Consider the following 17,491-nt stretch of genomic DNA (forward strand, 5'->3'; position numbering starts at 1 on the left):
CATCACCACCCTTTACGGTGATGTTACAGTCATCATCATCAGTTATCACCATCATCATCGTCATCACCACCCTTTACGGTGATGTTAGTCATCATTTTCAGTTATCACCATCATCATCGTCATCACCACCCTTTACGGTGATGTTACAGTCATCATTATCAGTTATCACCATCATCATCGTCATCACCACCCTTCATGATGATGTTACAGTCATCATTTTCAGTTATCACCATCATCATCGTCATCACCACCCTTTACGGTGATGTTGCAGTCATCATTATCAGTTATCACCATCATCATCGTCATCACCACCCTTTACGGTGATGTTACAGTCATCATTTTCAGTTATCACCATCATCATCGTCATCACCACCCTTTACGGTGATGTTATAGTCATCATTATCAGTTATCATCATCATCACCGTCATCACCACCCTTTACGGTGATGTTATAGTCATCATTATCAGTTATCATCATCATCATCGTCATCACCACCCTTTACGGTGATGTTACAGTCATCATTATCAGGTATCACCATCATCATCGTCATCACCACCCTTTACGGTGATGTTATAGTCATCATTATCAGTTATCAGCATCATCATCGTCATCACCACCCTTCACGATGACGTTGCAGTATGTGATCGATGAGCGTGAGGGTCAGGTGCTGAAGGTGGAGGTGAAGGACAAGGACAAAGGGAGCAAGGACGATAAGCTGGGCAGGTGAGGTGGGATGGTCGTCGTCTTCTTTGTTCGTGGGCTGCAGCTCCTACCTTCATTTGTATGCACACGAGTGGGCTTTTACGTGTATGACCGTTTTTACCCCACCATGTAGGCAGCCATGCTCCGTCTTTGGGGGTGTGCATGCTGGGAATGTTTGTTGTTCCGTAACCCACCGAATGCTTACATAGGTTACAGGATCTTTGACGTGTGTATTTGATCTTCTGCTTGTGTATACGCATGAAGGGAGTTCAGGCACTAGCAGGTCTGCACATATGTTGACCTGGGAGATTGGAAAAATCTCCACCCTTTACCCACCAGGCGCCGTTACTGAGATTCGAACCCGAGACCCTTAGATTGAAAGTCCAATGCTTTCACCACTTGGCTATTGTGCCCATTGTGTGATGGTATTCACCGTTTATCATACTTTTTTTTGTTATTCAGGTTTAGAAAAAAAAATCAGTTTGTAAAAACAGATAATATGTATTTTGGTGTCATACACTGTACCATGTCAAACTGATGCAAACTAGGCCTATCGGTTTGCTCTGCTTGGCCAAATTTCGCACGGCTTATGTATATTAAACCTTTGAAACATTTTATTATCCATATACCTGTTTGTGTATCTGTATATCAGAGATTGATATAATCTTGCAGTTAATAATAATAATAATAATTATAATAATAATAATAATAATAATGGATACTTATATAGCACACTATCCAGAAATCTGCTCTAGGTGCTTTACAAAAACACTTTGTTAATATAAAACATTACATCTATGTTACATACACACACCAAAATATGACATCTACACACACACACACACACACACACACACACACACACACACACACACACACACACACACACACACACACTGCATACATACATTTTAACAATACATGTGTATCTAACAGCTACCCTAACACATACGCACACATAGGCAGGCACAAACTTACATAGACGCACGCACACACAATACACATTCATATACATGCATGTAGTTATGTACACATACATATGTATACATACATAGTCAAGCACAGCTAACGCAAAGGAAGTGGACCTGCCACAAGTGAACTTACTGCTGAGGGAAAAGGTGAGTTTTGAGACGAGATTTAAAAAATGTGAGGGAATCAGAATGACGGAGGTTATCAGGGAGCTTTAAAATTTTTTTTAATTTATTTATTTATTTATTTTTATTTTTATTTTTTTATTTTTTTTTCACTTACTATTTTACTTCCTTGTTCATATGTCCCTAACACTAACAGTCTCTTCCACCCCCTTCCCCCACTCCTGCCCTCTCACCCCCTGCCCATCTTCCCTCACCCTTCCCTTTCAGAACCCTTTCTTTCCCTCATACATTCACACTGACAGTTCTACTCACCCTGCTTTGTGTCCTTTCCTGTGACTTCTCATCACTTTCCTTTCCTGAACTTTACTCTCTCTCCCTCTCTGTCTGTACCTTTCTGTCTGTCACTCACTCATTTCATTTGCCTGAAGAAGAGCTTGTGGCCCGATACGTCGCCTCTTTTATCCCAAGTAAGTCGACTTTTACCAAGATTTTTTTTAGTCTACCTCCCACTCTTTATCAGGGAGCTTGTTCCACGTCTTTGGCGATTGAAAATTGAAATTCTAGCCCAGATGGACAGGGCAACAGATGCCTCCTCTGGTGTTCGGATGTTGGGCCAACACTGAAGTGAGAGCTGTATGATCAATGGTTTTTCTCCGCTAGAACAGGAATTCATTTGCAGCAGTGTCCCTCAAACTATGAGGGAAGAATGCTCTGGCTCTTAGTGCTGCAGACTTGGGGGTAGGTGGCTGACTGTCCTAAAACCCTCTTGGCTGAGAGAGTGGTTATACGGTTTCAGTTTCAGTAGCTCAAGGAGGCGTCACTGCGTTCAGACAAATCCATATACGCTACACCACATCTGCCAAGCAGATGCCTGACCAGCAGCGTAACCCAACGCGCTTAGTCAGGCCTTGAGAAAAAAAAAAGAAAAAAAAGGTGAATGAATAATAGATAAGCTTACATAAATAAATAAACAATAATTATAATATAAAAAAGGTAGTAGTAATGATAATAATAATAAAATAATAATAATAAATAAATAAATAAATAAGACAACAATGATGATAAATAAGCAAATAAATGTAAAACATGAAGACACACATTCACACATACACACACACATGCATAACAGATATGCACCAAACATGCAAACATGTGGTTACACAACTTGGGCAAGACACTCTCCACTACAGTGAAATTCTAGCCCAGATGGACAGGGCAACAGATGCCTCCTCTGGTGTTCTGTGAAGGAGTGTCCCTCAAACTATGAGGGAAGAATGCTCTGGCTCTTAGTGCTGCAGACTTGGGGCTAGTTGGTTGACTGTCCTAAAATCCTCTTGGCTGAGAGAGTGGTTACACAGCTTGGGCAAGACACTCTCCACTACAGTGAAATTCTAGCCCAGATGGACAGGGCAACAGATGCTGGGTATGTTCTTGTTTCCATAACCCACCGAACGCTGACATGGATTACAGGATCTTTAACGTGCGTATTTGATCTTCTGAACACACGAAGGGGGTTCAGGCACTAGCAGGTCTGCACATATGTTGACCTGCGAGATCGTAAAAATCTCCACCCTTTACCCACCAGACACCGTCACCGTGATTCGAACCCGGGACCCTTAGATTGACAGTCCAACGCTTTAACCACTCGGCTATTGTGCCCGTTGCTGACTGTCCTAAAACCCTCTTGGCTGAGAGTGGTTATACAGCTTGGGCAAGACACTCTCCACTACAGTGAAATTCTCGCCCAGATGGACAGGGCAACGGATACCACCTCTGGTGTTCTGATGGTCATAGTCAGACATGACAGACACAACTGTCATACCATACGAGTATCTCTCTCACACACACGCATGGGCACAGGCAGTGCGTGGCCTCACATGACATGACCGAACATTGCATTACATTACAGTGGAGTGATGGCCTAGAGGTAATGCGTCCACCTAGGAAGCGAGAGAATCTTAGCGCACTGGTTCCAATCCTGGCACAGTCGCTAGTATTTTCTCCCCCTCCACTAGACTTTGAGTGGTGGTCTTGACGCTGGTCATTCGGATGAGACGATAAAGACTGTATGATCAGTGGTTTTTCTCCGCTAGAATAGGAATTCAATGTGCGGTATAGTAGGCTATGTTTATAATTATATTCAAATATTGTTTCTTAATTCTTTCTGTTTTTACATTAAGAATACTAGTTATTACCTGCAGTGTGTGGATGTATGTATGAAACGATGTATGTGATATTTTTTTACATTTGTATCTTCGTGATATTCGTAAAAGCTGTTGTTGACTTTTACAGTTATGGTCCCCATGTTGTTTACTTGTCTATGTTGTGATAATGCACCTGACCAAATTTCTCCAGTTGGAGATAATAAAGTTATTCTTATCTTATCTTATCTTAAACCGAGGTCCACTCAAGTCTTCTTTTCATCTGTCAAGTACTGATATTAGGACCCTTCGTCTGAAAGTCCAACACTTAACCACTCAGTTGTTACAACTGTTACTTCCACTTTGAATGCTTTATGCTTTCAGAGGTGGCTGTGTGTGTGACAGTCGAATGGGATTTGTTTCCGTTTCTTTTTTGTATTCGTATTTGTATTTGTATTTCTTTTTATCACAACAGATTTCTCTGTGTGAAATTCGGGCTGCTCTCCCCAGGGAGAGCGCGTCGCTACACTACAGTGCCACCCATTTTTTTTGTATTTTTTTCCTGCGTGCAGTTTTATTTGTTTTTCCTATTGAAGTGGATTTTTCTACAGAATTTTGCCAGGAACAACCCTTTTGTTGCCGTGGGTTCTTTTAAATGCGCTACATGCATGCTGCACACTGGACCTCGGTTTATCGTCTCATCCGAATGACTAGCGTCCAGACTACCACTCAAGGTCTAGTGGAGGGGGAGAAAATATCGGCGGCTGAGCCGTGATTCGAACCAGCGCGCTAAGATTCTCTCATTTCCTAGGCAGACGCGTTACCTCTAGGCCATCACTCCACTTTATGTAATTATATTTTTTCCCATTTGATCAAGTCTTTGACTTGATTTATTTTTGTTTGCTTGACTACAAAAGAATCCTTGATTTAAATTTTTTTTATCTCCTCTATGAAGTGTCATAATCTTGCTTACACCCCTTTTTTTTTCGTTAAATGTGAATGTCTTGGTGTTTGTTTTCAGCACAAGTATGGATATCTCCGTCATCTGTCAAAAGGGGTCAGTGGAAGAGGTGAGGTCAGTTTATTCCTTTGTGGACTGTTGTCATCTGTGTGAGCTGTGTTGTGTGTGCTGTGTGTGTGTGTGTGTGTTGTGTGTGCTGTGTGTGTGTGAGTGTGCTGTGTGTGTGTGTGCTGTGTGTGAGCTGTGTTGTGTGTGTGTGTGTGCTGTGTGTGAGCTGTGTTGTGTGTGTGTGTATGCTATGTGTGTGTGTGTGTGTTCTCTGTGTGAGCTGTGTTGTGTGTGTGTGTGTGTGTGTGTGTGTGTGTGTGTGCTGTGTGTGTGTGTGTGTGTGTGTGTGTGTGTGTGTGTGTGTGTGTGTGTGTGTGTGTGTGTGTGCTGTGTGTGTGTGTGTGTGTGTGTGTGTGTGTGTGTGTGTGTGTGTGTTCTCTGTGTGAGTTTGTGTGTGTGTGTGCTGTGTGTGTGTGTGTGCTGTGTGTGTGTGTGTGTGCTGTGTGTGTGTGCTGTGTGTGAGCTGTGTTGTGTGTGCTGTGTGTGTGTGTGTGTGTGAGCTGTGTTGTGTGTGCTGTGTGTGTGTGTGTGTGTGAGCTGTGTTGTGTGTGCTGTGTGTGTGTGTGGACTGTTGTCATCTGTGTGTGCTGTGTGTGAGCTGTGTTGTGTGTGCTGTGTGTGAGCTGTGTGTGTGCTGTGTGTGTGCTGTGTGTGTGTGTGTGCTGTGTGCGTGTGTGTGTGCTGTGTGCGTGTGTGTGTGCTGTGTGTGTGCTCTGTGTGAACTGTGTTGTGTGTGCTGTGTGTGTGTGTGTGTGTGTGTGTGTGTGTCTGTGTGTGTGTTCACTCAGATGTACATGAGTGGGCTTTTACGTGTATGACCATTTTTACCCGGCCATGTAGGCAGCCATACTCCACTTTCGGGGAAAATCTCCACCCTTTACCCACCAGGCGCCATTTCCGAGATTAGAACTGGGACCTTCGGCTTGAAAGCCCAACGTTCTAACCACTTGGCTATTGCGCCCGTCATAATGTGAACATTTACTCTACAGAGCAGTCAGCTGAAGTCAGTGTTTCAGCATTGCAGAATAATTTTAGGAGTGACTTCATTGTGTTTTCCGTATTCATCACGACACAGCAGACATTAGCTCTTAGTCTCCCCATATCATCAAACACACACACACACACACACACACACACACACACACACACACACACACAGATACACACATAAATACATAGATACACCATTTCACCTAGTGACATCCCATTGAGTGTGATGGACAAAGTACAAATTCAACTAAAAATGTGAGAGCATGGAATGGCCCTGTGCAGGAGTAAAGAATTGTTTTTTCTTGACCCATTAATTTTAAAAAGGACCCACTGACCTTTCAGCGAACCAGTTAAATGACCCATGGTGTCCTGAACCAATCTTAACTCACTCAGTACGGCCAGTCCTCTCTTCTCCTCTACACAGACCCCTCGGATGTCCAGTGGGTGTCTGAATGACCCAACCTTTAGCTTCCGTCGTCAGAATTGTGGTATTCTTTGTCAACATTCACCTCTTCAGTATAAGAGCCTTCCGCTTGCAATATTTTGATGATGGTAATTGGAGTGAAACGCTGTTAACGTCGTCTCTTTCGCCGTTCGTATGGAGAGAGTTAAGGGGGGACACGGCAGTGCAAAAGAGACCAAAATGATGATTTTTCATGATGTGGGTTTTTGATGGATTTTGATTCTTGAACATCTCTTCTGTCATAAGCATAAGTGTGTGTTCTGTGTGTGTGTGATCAGTGTGTTCTGTGTGTGTTTGATCAGTGTGTTCTGTGTGTGTGAGATCAGCGTGTTCTGTGTGTGTGTGTGTGTGTGTGTGTGATCAGCATGTTCTGTGTGTGTGTGATCAACGTGTTCAGTGTGTGTGTGATCAGCATGTTCTGTGTGTGTGTGTGATCAACGTGTTCTGTGTGTGTGTGATCAGCATGTTCTGTGTGTGTGTGATCAACGTGTTCAGTGTGTGTGTGATCAGCGTGTTCTGTGTTTGTGTGATTAGCGTGTTCTGATGATCAGCGTGTTCTGTGTTTGTGTGATCAGCGTGTTCTGTGTGTGTGTGTGTGTGATCAGCGTGTTCTGTGTTTGTGTGATTAGCGTGTTCTGATGATCAGTGTGTTCTGTGTGTGTGATCAGCGTGTTCTGTGTGTGTGATCAGCGTGTTCTGTGTGTGATCACAGTGGCTGCCCTTGGAAAAGGTGGACAAAGGCTCTATCCATCTCCTCACCAGGTGGCTGTACCTGTCCAGCGACCCCAAGGAGTTTGACAAGGTCAGAGGTCACCTGGTGACCTGTCAGCTTCCCGCTGTGTTGCTGTGATTCATTCTCTGGTTCTGTCCCCTTTTCTTCTTCGACATTGCCTTCCTTCTCTGTTAAGATAAGATAAGAATAACTTTATTATCTCCAATTAGAGAAATTTGGTCAGGTGCATTATCACAACATTGACAAGTAAACAACATGGAGAACCATCACTGTAAAAAACAACAACAACAGTTATTAGGATTATAACGAAGACACAGATGTAAAAATATCACATACACTGTTTCATACATTCATTCCACACATAGCAGGCAATATTTTGAAATGTAAGAAACAAACAACAACAACAACAAAAAACCCAAACATTTTTTTAAATCTGATTGTGAGCATAGCATACTTTATTGCACACTGATTATAATTAAGATAAAAATAACTTAATTTTCTCACAAAATAAATTGCATCACATGCTGCAAAACACGACCAATCAGTACACACACATACATACAACATTAAACATTACTTGATTAAACAGGAGTTTTAAACATATGTTTTCAAATAAAAGGATTTCACATATTAGCTTTAAAAGCATTGTAATTAATGATTATCACAATGTAATTATTAACATAAATATATTTGAAATACAAAAGTTAACATCAGGCATATTGTATTGAACACGCATCCTGCATATGAATTTTCATCATTCATATGAGCATATGAATATGTTCGTCAGATGTGTGTGTGTGTGTGTGTGTGTGTTTGTGTGTGTGTGTGAATGTGTTAAACTCTGAAGATGAGTGTAGTCTGTTAAGATGTAAATTGTTTACAGGTTTGAAACATTTAAAAAAAATTTTTTAAGTTCTTGATTTCTTCAGTTAATTTGTGAACACGTTTATAATTCAAAAATGAATGAAGGCTTTCTTTTATTTTTTGTCATTTTCACACTTTTATTATGAAGAAAATAAATAGATGAAAAACCGATAAATGATTATTTAAGAAAGAAACGGGAGATTTGATTCAGACAAACCAACTGAAAAATAACGAAATGAGCATGTGATGCATGGTTTAAACAAAGTCTGACTCTTCGCTCTGCTTTCTTTTTGTGCCGGAGAATGCAAAACCACAGCAGCTCCTGATCTGCTCTCTCGTCTGTGTTTGGTAAGTGACACCATGTTGTTGTATGAATTATGATTTGCTCCTTCTGAGGTGTTTCACTTTCTGTTGATAAATATATGTTGTGCTGTTGTGGTCATGCTGTTTTTATAACTCGTCATCAGCACCCTTTAAAGTGTTTCAGACTTTATATATATATTTGTTGTGTTATTTTGATCATGTTGTTTTCATAACTGGTCATTAAAATGTTTGCATGTCTGGAATTTTCGCCTTCTGTAGATATGTCTGTTGTGTTATTTTGATCATGCCTTTAACACACTGACACCTGTCACGCCTTTAACACACATCACACCTTTAACACACTGACACACATCACGCCTTTAACACACATCACGCCTTTAACACACATCACACCTTTAACACACTGACACACATCACACCTTTAACACACATCACACCTTTAACACACTGACACACATCACACCTTTAACACACATCACACCTTTAACACACTGACACACATCACACCTTTAACACACGTCACACCTTTGACACACTGACCCCCACACACCGTTAGCGCACTGACACACATCACACCTTCAGCACACTGACACACACGGGCACCTTCAACACGCTGACCACTGACGTGTGGTGTGCAGGTTCTCGGGGGGGCGGGGGGGCGGAACAGGTACAGGCGTCCACACAGGACGAGGAGCTGATAAACACTGCCCTGCTCATCGTGCACCTGGAGTGTGCTGTTGATCTGCCCGTGAGTCACTGCTTCAGTCACCCTCTTGTCTCACTACATGCCAGCTTATTTGGATTCTTTTTTTTTTTTCCTCGCCCCTGCCCCCTCCGCTCCCCCCCCCCCCCCTCCCCGTCCACCCACCGCCCCCTTGCAGTATTTAACATTAATCCCTAGGCTGCCTATATGACGAGAAAACTCGTCATCGCAAGCATGTACGCTTCGCTGCCACAATGACTTTTCCCTGGTTTGCATACGGTTCGTTGACAAAAATGCTGGTAGATTTAGCTTGTGGAATCTTTCTAGATTCTGTTCATAGTTAGAAACGCCATCAACATCATGAGGCAGTCCTTTATTTGAACGTTTTGGTTGGGTTACTGTCGTAGTGTTTGACTGGCTCCTCTCCTCGCTCGCTCAACAAAATGTCGGACTGACGCCGTGCTCAAGACATGGGATACGGGATCTGGGATCATGGTGAACTAAATCAACCAAGATTGCTTTCTTTAGCTGATGCTCAGAAAGAATTGAAGCATAATTTCGAAGAAGACAGTGATGAACATTTATAGAACGATTTGATAGAAACTAAAGGGAGCAATCAAGAGAGTGGCCAAGATAGACCATCAGTAAGTAATGCCCGCTGTACAGGTTTAGCAGATGACAGAAGTGACCGATTTTTTGGCAGGACACAGTGTGAGCGATTTTCTTGGCACTCAGCCAACGCAGTCTGATGAAAACTGGATAAAGTGACCGTTTGAGAGGGGTGAAGAGGAGGGGGGTGGAGACTGAGGGGGCATGGCCTCACATCCAGTTGATGACACCACTGAAGAACACACAAACGGTAGAAGGGCATTTGAATTTTGTGTCACACTGATCCCTTTTGCTCACCTGTCAGGGTGGTGGAGGGGGCCTGGGGGGTTAATTAAGATTTGCGTGGAAATCTGTCGTTTCACATTGGACTGTACTGCTTTGTTTTGAAATGTATTCACAAATCTGCCCCTTCCTATCTCTGTGGCTGCCTTCACCCCTGCGCTCCATCTCACTATGATCGGCTTCGGATCCACTATGTTTACTCATAGCCAGATTCAAACACTTGACTGTTGGCCACCGTTCTTTCTCTGTCTCTGGACCTTGCAATTGGAATGAACTTCCTCTTTCGCTTTGTCAAGTCTCCACACTCAGCTATTTCAGGTCTGGCCTGAAAACCCACCTCTTCCCAAAATAGCCTCCCTCCCCTGCCTCTTCCTTGTCTTCAGTTTCTCCAGTTTTAGAGTGATGCATGCGTGTGAATGACTGGTGTGAAAGTGCTTTGATATGTCTCTGCACAAGATTCAGCGCTATATAAATACCATTATTATTGTTATTATTGTTATTATTGACCTTGCATTTGATTGCTACAGATTTCATTGCATTGATTATTTTGAAACATGTTTTTGACGGGCGCAATAGTCGAGTGGTTAAAGCGTTGGACTGTCAATCTGAGGGTTCCGGGTTCGAATCACGGTGACGGCGCCTGGTGGGTGAAGGGTGGAGATTTTTCCGATCTCCCAGGTCAACATATGTGCAGACCTGCTAGTGCCTGAACCCCCTTCGTGTGTATACGCAAGCAGAAGATCAAATACGCACGTTAAAGATCCTGTAATCCATGTCAGCGTTCGGTGGGTAGATAAAACAAGAACATACCCAGCATGCACACCCCCGAAAACGGAGTATGGCTGCCTACATGGCGGGGTAAAAACAGTCATACACGCAAAAGCCCACTCGTGTGCATACGAGTGAACGTGGGAGTTGCAGAAGTAGAAACATGTTTTTGTTTTTTGTTTTAAAATGGACACTCACCCTGTGCCTTGATTGTTCCTTCCTTCCTTCCTTCCTTCCTTCCTCCCTCCCTCCCTTCCTTTCTTCCTTCCTTCCTTCCTTCCTTCCTCCCTCCCTTCCTTTCTTCCTTCCTTCCTTCCTCCCTCCCTCCCTTCCTTTCTTCCTTCCTCCCTCCCTTCCTTCCTCCCTCCCTCCCTCCCTTCCTTCCTTCCTTCCTTCCTTCCTTCCTTCCTTTCTTTCTTTCTTTCTTCCTTCCTTCCTTCCTTCCTTCCTTCCTTCTTTCCTTTCTTACTTCTGTCCGTCTTGCTGTTTTCTTTTTGTGGGCAGAGATTAGAGAATAACATTTACAAGGTAACTGGTGGCTTATTCCTCAGGACTTGCTGTTTCTATCATGCTAACAAGGTGTTTGTTGCCTTGTGGTTGGAGTTACGTGTTTGCTGTTGTTTTATGAACTTTTAATTTTTTTATTTTACAATTTTTTTTTGCGTTTCTTCTTGTTTCATTTCCTTTCATACCCCCCACCCCCACCCCTGTGCTATGGAGGTGGAATACCTTCGTCCCGACAGACGAACCACACCTTCAAAGCATTTCTGCAAGTGCTGCATTGAAATGCTGAATGGTCCACGGAAAGGAATGTGTCTGATTTAAAATTAAAAAAAAAGGAAGAAAAAAAATGAGCACAAAAAAAAAAGAAAAAGAAAGAAAGAAACCCTGTTGAATGAAAGAATGAAAGTAAATGAAATAAACGAGCACCCGAATGAAAGGAAATGAAATAAACGGATGCGCAGTCTGTTGCAGTCTTTCTTTACCAAGGCATGAGCTTATTTATTTAGGTCTGTGTTTGACTTTCACTTTCAAGGCTGCCCAGATATGTGCACTGTAGTGTGAACTGGGAAGAAAAGTCCCCAGTGAAAAAGGCACGTAGAAGGACACACAAGTGAGAAGAAAGAGAGACAGATAGAAAGAAAGAATGAACGAAAGAGAACGACGACGACAACAAAACAACAACAACAACAACACACTAAAAACAAAGCCAAAAAAAAACCCCAACAGAATATATACAAAGAGGAAAAATGGTGTACATTGACCTGCCTGCGAGTGAGGTGTAAAAAACAACAACGACAACAACAGTATAAAGAATGCACCAAAGCATTCAGACAGATCCATATTCACCACAACATCTGTTTTACCCACATATATATATATATATCAGTCGTGTCCGACTATGACCATCAGAACAGCAGAGGAGGCAACTGCTGTTCCGACTATTTGGGCTAGAATTTGATTATAGTGGAGAGTGTCTTGCCCAAGTTACATCCCCACTCTCTCGGCCAAGAGGGTTTTAGGACAGTCGGCGTTGGGATAGTTCCCAAAGGCCATCCAGCCCACAAGGCTGCAGCACTAAGAGCCAGTGCAATTTTGCCTCCTAGTTTGAGAGTCATAGTCCTTCACAAAAGACTAAGCTGTAAATGGTTTCCCATTGACTGGAGAAAGCATTGATAATACAGCTCTATATATAGATCCAACCTATTGGTATAAGTGATGGAAAAAAAAAATTGTCAAGCAGAGTCATGAAACATGGATCTTTCTCTTCTTCTTTTTTTTTTTTTTTGTAGTATAGGTTAGGCGTAGGACTTCTGATCTTATTTTCACCAGTGATGAGGGATGAAGGCCCCATTTATGTCCTTTTGAAAGGCATTTTAACTCCGATTTTTCTCTCTCTACCCAGGTGTGAACCAGTATCTGACTTCTTCGTCTGCGTTTGTGGTCTGCAACTTCCACGTTCACTCGTATGTACACGAGTGGGCTTTTACGTTTATGACCGTTTTTACCCCGCCATGAAGGCAGCCACACTCCGCTTTTGGGGGTATGCATGCTGGGTATGTTCTTGTTTCCATAACCCACTTAACATTGACATGGATTACAGGATCTTTACATGCATATTTGATCTTCTGCTTGTGTATACACATGAAGGGGGTTCAGGCACTGGCAGGTCTGCACATATGTTGACCTGGGAGATCGGAAAAAAATCTCCACCCTTTACCCACCAGGTGCCGTTACTGAGATTCGAACCCGGGACCCTCAGATTGAAAGTCCAACGGTTTAACCTCTCAGCTATTGCACCCGTTGTATCTGTCTTTAACAGGCGAAGGTTAAGATGGCAGACAGAGAGGATTGAGCTCTGCCTTCCCCAGAGCCCTGGACACCGTGGATATGAACTCACTGCCCCGATGTCCATAAAAGGCTTTTGACCTTTAGCCTTTGACCCACTAAGAGCCCTAGACACAGTGGATATGAACTCACTAACCCCGATGTCCATAAAAGGCTTTTGACCTTTAGCCTTTGACCCACTAAGAGCCCTAGACACAGTGGATATGAACTCACTAACCCCGATGTCCATAAAAGGCTTTTGACCTTTAGCCTTTGACCCACTAAGAGCCCTAGACACAGTGGATATGAACTCACTGCCCCGATGTCCATAAAAGGCTATTAGACCTTTAGCCTTTGACCCACTAAGAGCCCTAGACACTGTGGATATGAACTCACTGCCCCGATGTCCATAAAGGACCTTTAGCCTTTGACCCACTAAGAGCCCTAGACACAGTGGATATGAAGTCACTGCCCCGATGTCCATAAAAGGCTTTTGACCTTTAGCCTTTGACCCACTAAGAGCCCTAGACACAGTGGATATGAACTCACTGCCCCAATGTCCATATAAGGCTATGGGACCTTTAGCCTTTGACCCTTTTTGAATTGTCTGACTCATAAGAATGTTAGTTTTTTCTCACAAGGTGATACAGCAAGGTGTTGAGAGTAGCGTTATGGTTGGTGCACTGAAAAGAAAATGCAGCTTTTGTTGTTATTTTTGCGTTAAAAAAAAAATTGCATTTTTTCTTGTTTTGTTTTACGTTTTCAGTTGTGAGTTTTATAATTGCTGAATGTTGGTTTCCATCTTCTTCCCTTGGTTAGAAATCAACAGTTTTTATTTCATTTTTCATTCTTTCCATTATTTCATTTGTGCTGCTGAAAAAAAAAAAGTCATTCAGCCACTCTGAGCCACAGTTTGATGTTTATGGGAACACAGAAATGTCATGACAAGAGTTTCAGTTTCAGTTTCAAGGAGTTGTCAAAGTGTAAAGTGTAAAGCATTCATATATGCTAAACCATATATAACTAAGAAAAAAAATTGTTATAATTTTTTTTTATAGCAGATGTCTGACTTTAGCATAAACCCAATGTGCTTGTTAGGCCTATAAAGCCTATCTTAGATTTGTGTAAAACATTAACATAGTATGAAATCAAATGGATAAAGAAAACAAACAAATAAGTAACAAGAGAGGCAAGGTAAAGATGTTGCCATTGCCTCTAGCACACAGCAGCATGAAGCTGTTTTTTCCAGATCAGCGTGTTTGGCAGGTTTATAGAAACTACAACCCGGTCTCTTTTTCTTTCTTTTCTTTTAATTTCTTTAAAAGAATTTGTATCACTTTAAGAATTTTTTTTTTTAATTCCATGTTCAATATCAATCAGATACTTTTTTTTTTTCCCAATCAGATGCTTGATTTGCTTGCCACCAATCTTCCATTGGTTTAAACAGTATTTGATTTGAAGATATCGCAATACAGATACAGCGGATTGGACAGGACACACAAGCCTTGTGTTATACAAGTCCTGTTGTAATGTACATGCTAAATATGTGATGGAAAACAATGCCCTTGGATACGACATGAAGGTCTTGTATTAACTCCTGTTATAATGTCATGCACAAATGCAAAAACTTGCGAGGGAAAATGATGCTTTTGGGATTCAGGCATTGCATGCCCTGATGGAAAACAGTGCCTTTGGAAGTGACATGAAAGTCTTGCATCAACTCTTGTCATAATGTCAGAAACAAATGAGAAAATATGTGAGGGGAAAAATGAAGGTTTTGGGTTTCACACGTTGCATACCTTGGTGGAAAACAATGCTTTTGGATATGACATGAAAGTCTTGTATAAATTCCTGTTGTAATGTCTCGTACAAATGCTAAACATGTCAGGGGAAAAAAGATGCTTGTGGGTTTCACACGTTATATACCCTGTGGCAGCGCGGGCAGAAGTCGCTGCAGGAGCCGTCTCCCTTCGCTCTGCTGACGGTGGGTCACAGCACACAGGAGAGCGGCATCCGCGCGGCCACCACCGAGCCCAAGTGGGACGAGAACTTCCGCTTCTTCGTGGCCAACCCCAATCACCAGGCTCTGGACATCGAGGTGGGTGTGGAACAGAAAATGTCAGTTTCAGTTTCTCAAGGAGGCGTCACTGCGTTGAGGCAAATCCATGTACGCTACACCACAGATGTCTGACCAGCTGCATAACCCAGCACGCTTTGTCAGGCCTTGAGTGCTTGAATAAGAATGTGTGTATCAGAGCGGATTTCTGCTACAGAATTTTGCCAGAGGACAACACGCTTATTGCCATGAAGGTTTTTTTTTCAGCATGCCTATTGTATGCTGCACACGGGACCTCAGCTTATCATCTGATCTGAATGATAAGATAAGAATAACTTTATTATCTCCAACTGGAGAAATTTGGTCAGGTGCATTATCACATTATAGACAATTAAACAACATGGGGACCATAACTGTAAAAGTCAGCAACAGCTTTTACGAATATTACGAAGATACAAATGTAAAAAATATCACATACACCGTTTCATACATACATCCACACACTGCAGGTAATAACTAGTATTCTTAATGTAAAAACAGAAAGAATTAAGAAACATTATTTGAATATAATTATAAACATAGCCTACTATACTGCACATTGATTATAACAGACAGATAAGATAAGAATAAAGATAAATTGCGGAAAACCACAACCAGATAATCAGCACACACCCGCACCCACCCATCCCCCACCCACCCCACACACACGGATTACTTGATTAAACAAGACATGACTAGACACTTAGTTTGATTTTGCAGTCAAACTGAAGAGAAAGAGCGAGAGCAGGATTCGAACCCTGACTCTCATGGACTCTGTATTGGCAGTCCAGCATCTTAACCATTCTGTTGCCTTTCTTCTTGTCACAAATTCACAACTCAGAATCACAAAGATTATACTTTATTCTACTCCAGGTGTGAGTTAACTCGTATCATGGTTACTTCCTGTGGACCTGGTACCAGTGTTCTCGTACCAGCACATTATTCTAATCTGGTTTGTTCTTGTTTGGTACAGCTGGCATTTTAAACTGAACTGTTAACTGATTTTGGAAGCATGAAAATGAAGTTTTGTTTGACTTATAAATCAACGATTCTCCGTCGATTTTCACTGTTTTAGTGAACCACTGGCACTCTGTTTTTATTGACTCACTTGTGTAAACAAAGTGAGTCTATGTTTTAACCCGGTGTTCGGTTGTCTGTGTGTGTGTGTGTGTGTGTGTGTCCGTGTGTCTGTGTGTCCGTGGTAAACTTTAACACTGACATTTTCTCTGCAAATACTTTGTCAGTTGACACCAAATTTGGCATAAAAGTAGGAAAAATTCAGTTCTTTCCAGTCATCTTGTTTAAAACAATATTGCACCTCTGGGATGGGCACAAAAAAATAAAAAAAGAAGCCTAATTATATGCAAACTGCATTTACTGTTATATTTATATTTTTTGTATTCTCTTAACTTGGCACTTTGACCTCTTATTCTGACACAACAACAAGAGGAGTCATTATCATTTTTTGTTCAAACAGGAACTTCTTTTGCTAAGCATGGAATTTTTTAAATTTATTTTGCAAACGTTTTGGTGCAGACCGTAAAAAAGGGAACTTAATCTGTAATTAATGCTAGGGGACTTAATTTATCACAAGTGAGTCTTGAAGGCCTTGCCTCTCTTGTTTTGTACTGTAGTGGTCTCAGGTAGTGCTGGTCCCGGGGCATTGTGGCAGGCATGTCACTGTGGGGTAGAATGAGTTGATTTATGTGTATATTTTGATGGTGTTGCACCATCTTCCTCAGCACAGGAAAGTTTTAGGTCGGTCAGGCTGTGAGTGAAGTGAACTCTCAGCTTCATCGATGTCACTGGCTACAAACACCTGAAAGTGGTGTTGTGACGAACGGTCAGAAGGTGGAGGGATTTCCAGGCCAGTATCATGGTTGAGGCCGGGCCTTCTGGTCTTCACCTGGACAGTTTCTTCAACATTCCTCTCCCTAGCAAGTTACAATCTTTGTGATTCTGAGCTGTGACATTTCTTATCTGTGTATGAGTTAACTCGTACCATGGTTACTTCCTGTGGACCTGGTACCAGTGTTCTCGTACCAACACATTATTCTAATCTGGTTTATTCTTGTTTGGTACAGTTGGCATTCCAAACTGAACTGTTAACTGATTTCGGAAGCATGAAAATGACAGCCTGTATCAGCGGAGGAGGGTGTGTCCTCTGCGTGGTAATCATGATGAACTTGTGGGGAAATGAAAACTGGAAATTACTGTGATATATTGTGGGGGCAGTGAAAGCTGGGAATTTCCATCATGAACAGTGTGGGGAGGATGAAAGCTGGGAATTACAGTGATGGATTTTTGTCATGAACTGTGGGGAAAA

At 42.1% G+C, this 17,491-nt stretch overlaps 1 protein-coding gene across 1 annotated transcript in view; it reads left to right on the forward strand.

Moving 5' to 3' along the window:
* LOC143290090 (extended synaptotagmin-2-like) overlaps window positions 1–17,491 on the forward strand; it is a 71,041-nt gene that overhangs the window by 30,128 nt on the left and 23,422 nt on the right. Inside the window, exons 11-15 of the mRNA XM_076599379.1 lie at window positions 638–723; window positions 4,959–5,007; window positions 7,172–7,261; window positions 9,048–9,128; window positions 15,007–15,168. Coding sequence (XP_076455494.1) covers window positions 638–723; window positions 4,959–5,007; window positions 7,172–7,261; window positions 9,048–9,128; window positions 15,007–15,168 — 468 coding nt within the window. The remainder of the gene's footprint in view (window positions 1–637; window positions 724–4,958; window positions 5,008–7,171; window positions 7,262–9,047; window positions 9,129–15,006; window positions 15,169–17,491) is intronic.

The sequence above is a fragment of the Babylonia areolata genome, chromosome 15 (genome assembly GCF_041734735.1).
Source record: "Babylonia areolata isolate BAREFJ2019XMU chromosome 15, ASM4173473v1, whole genome shotgun sequence".
NCBI lineage: Eukaryota > Metazoa > Mollusca > Gastropoda > Neogastropoda > Buccinidae > Babylonia > Babylonia areolata.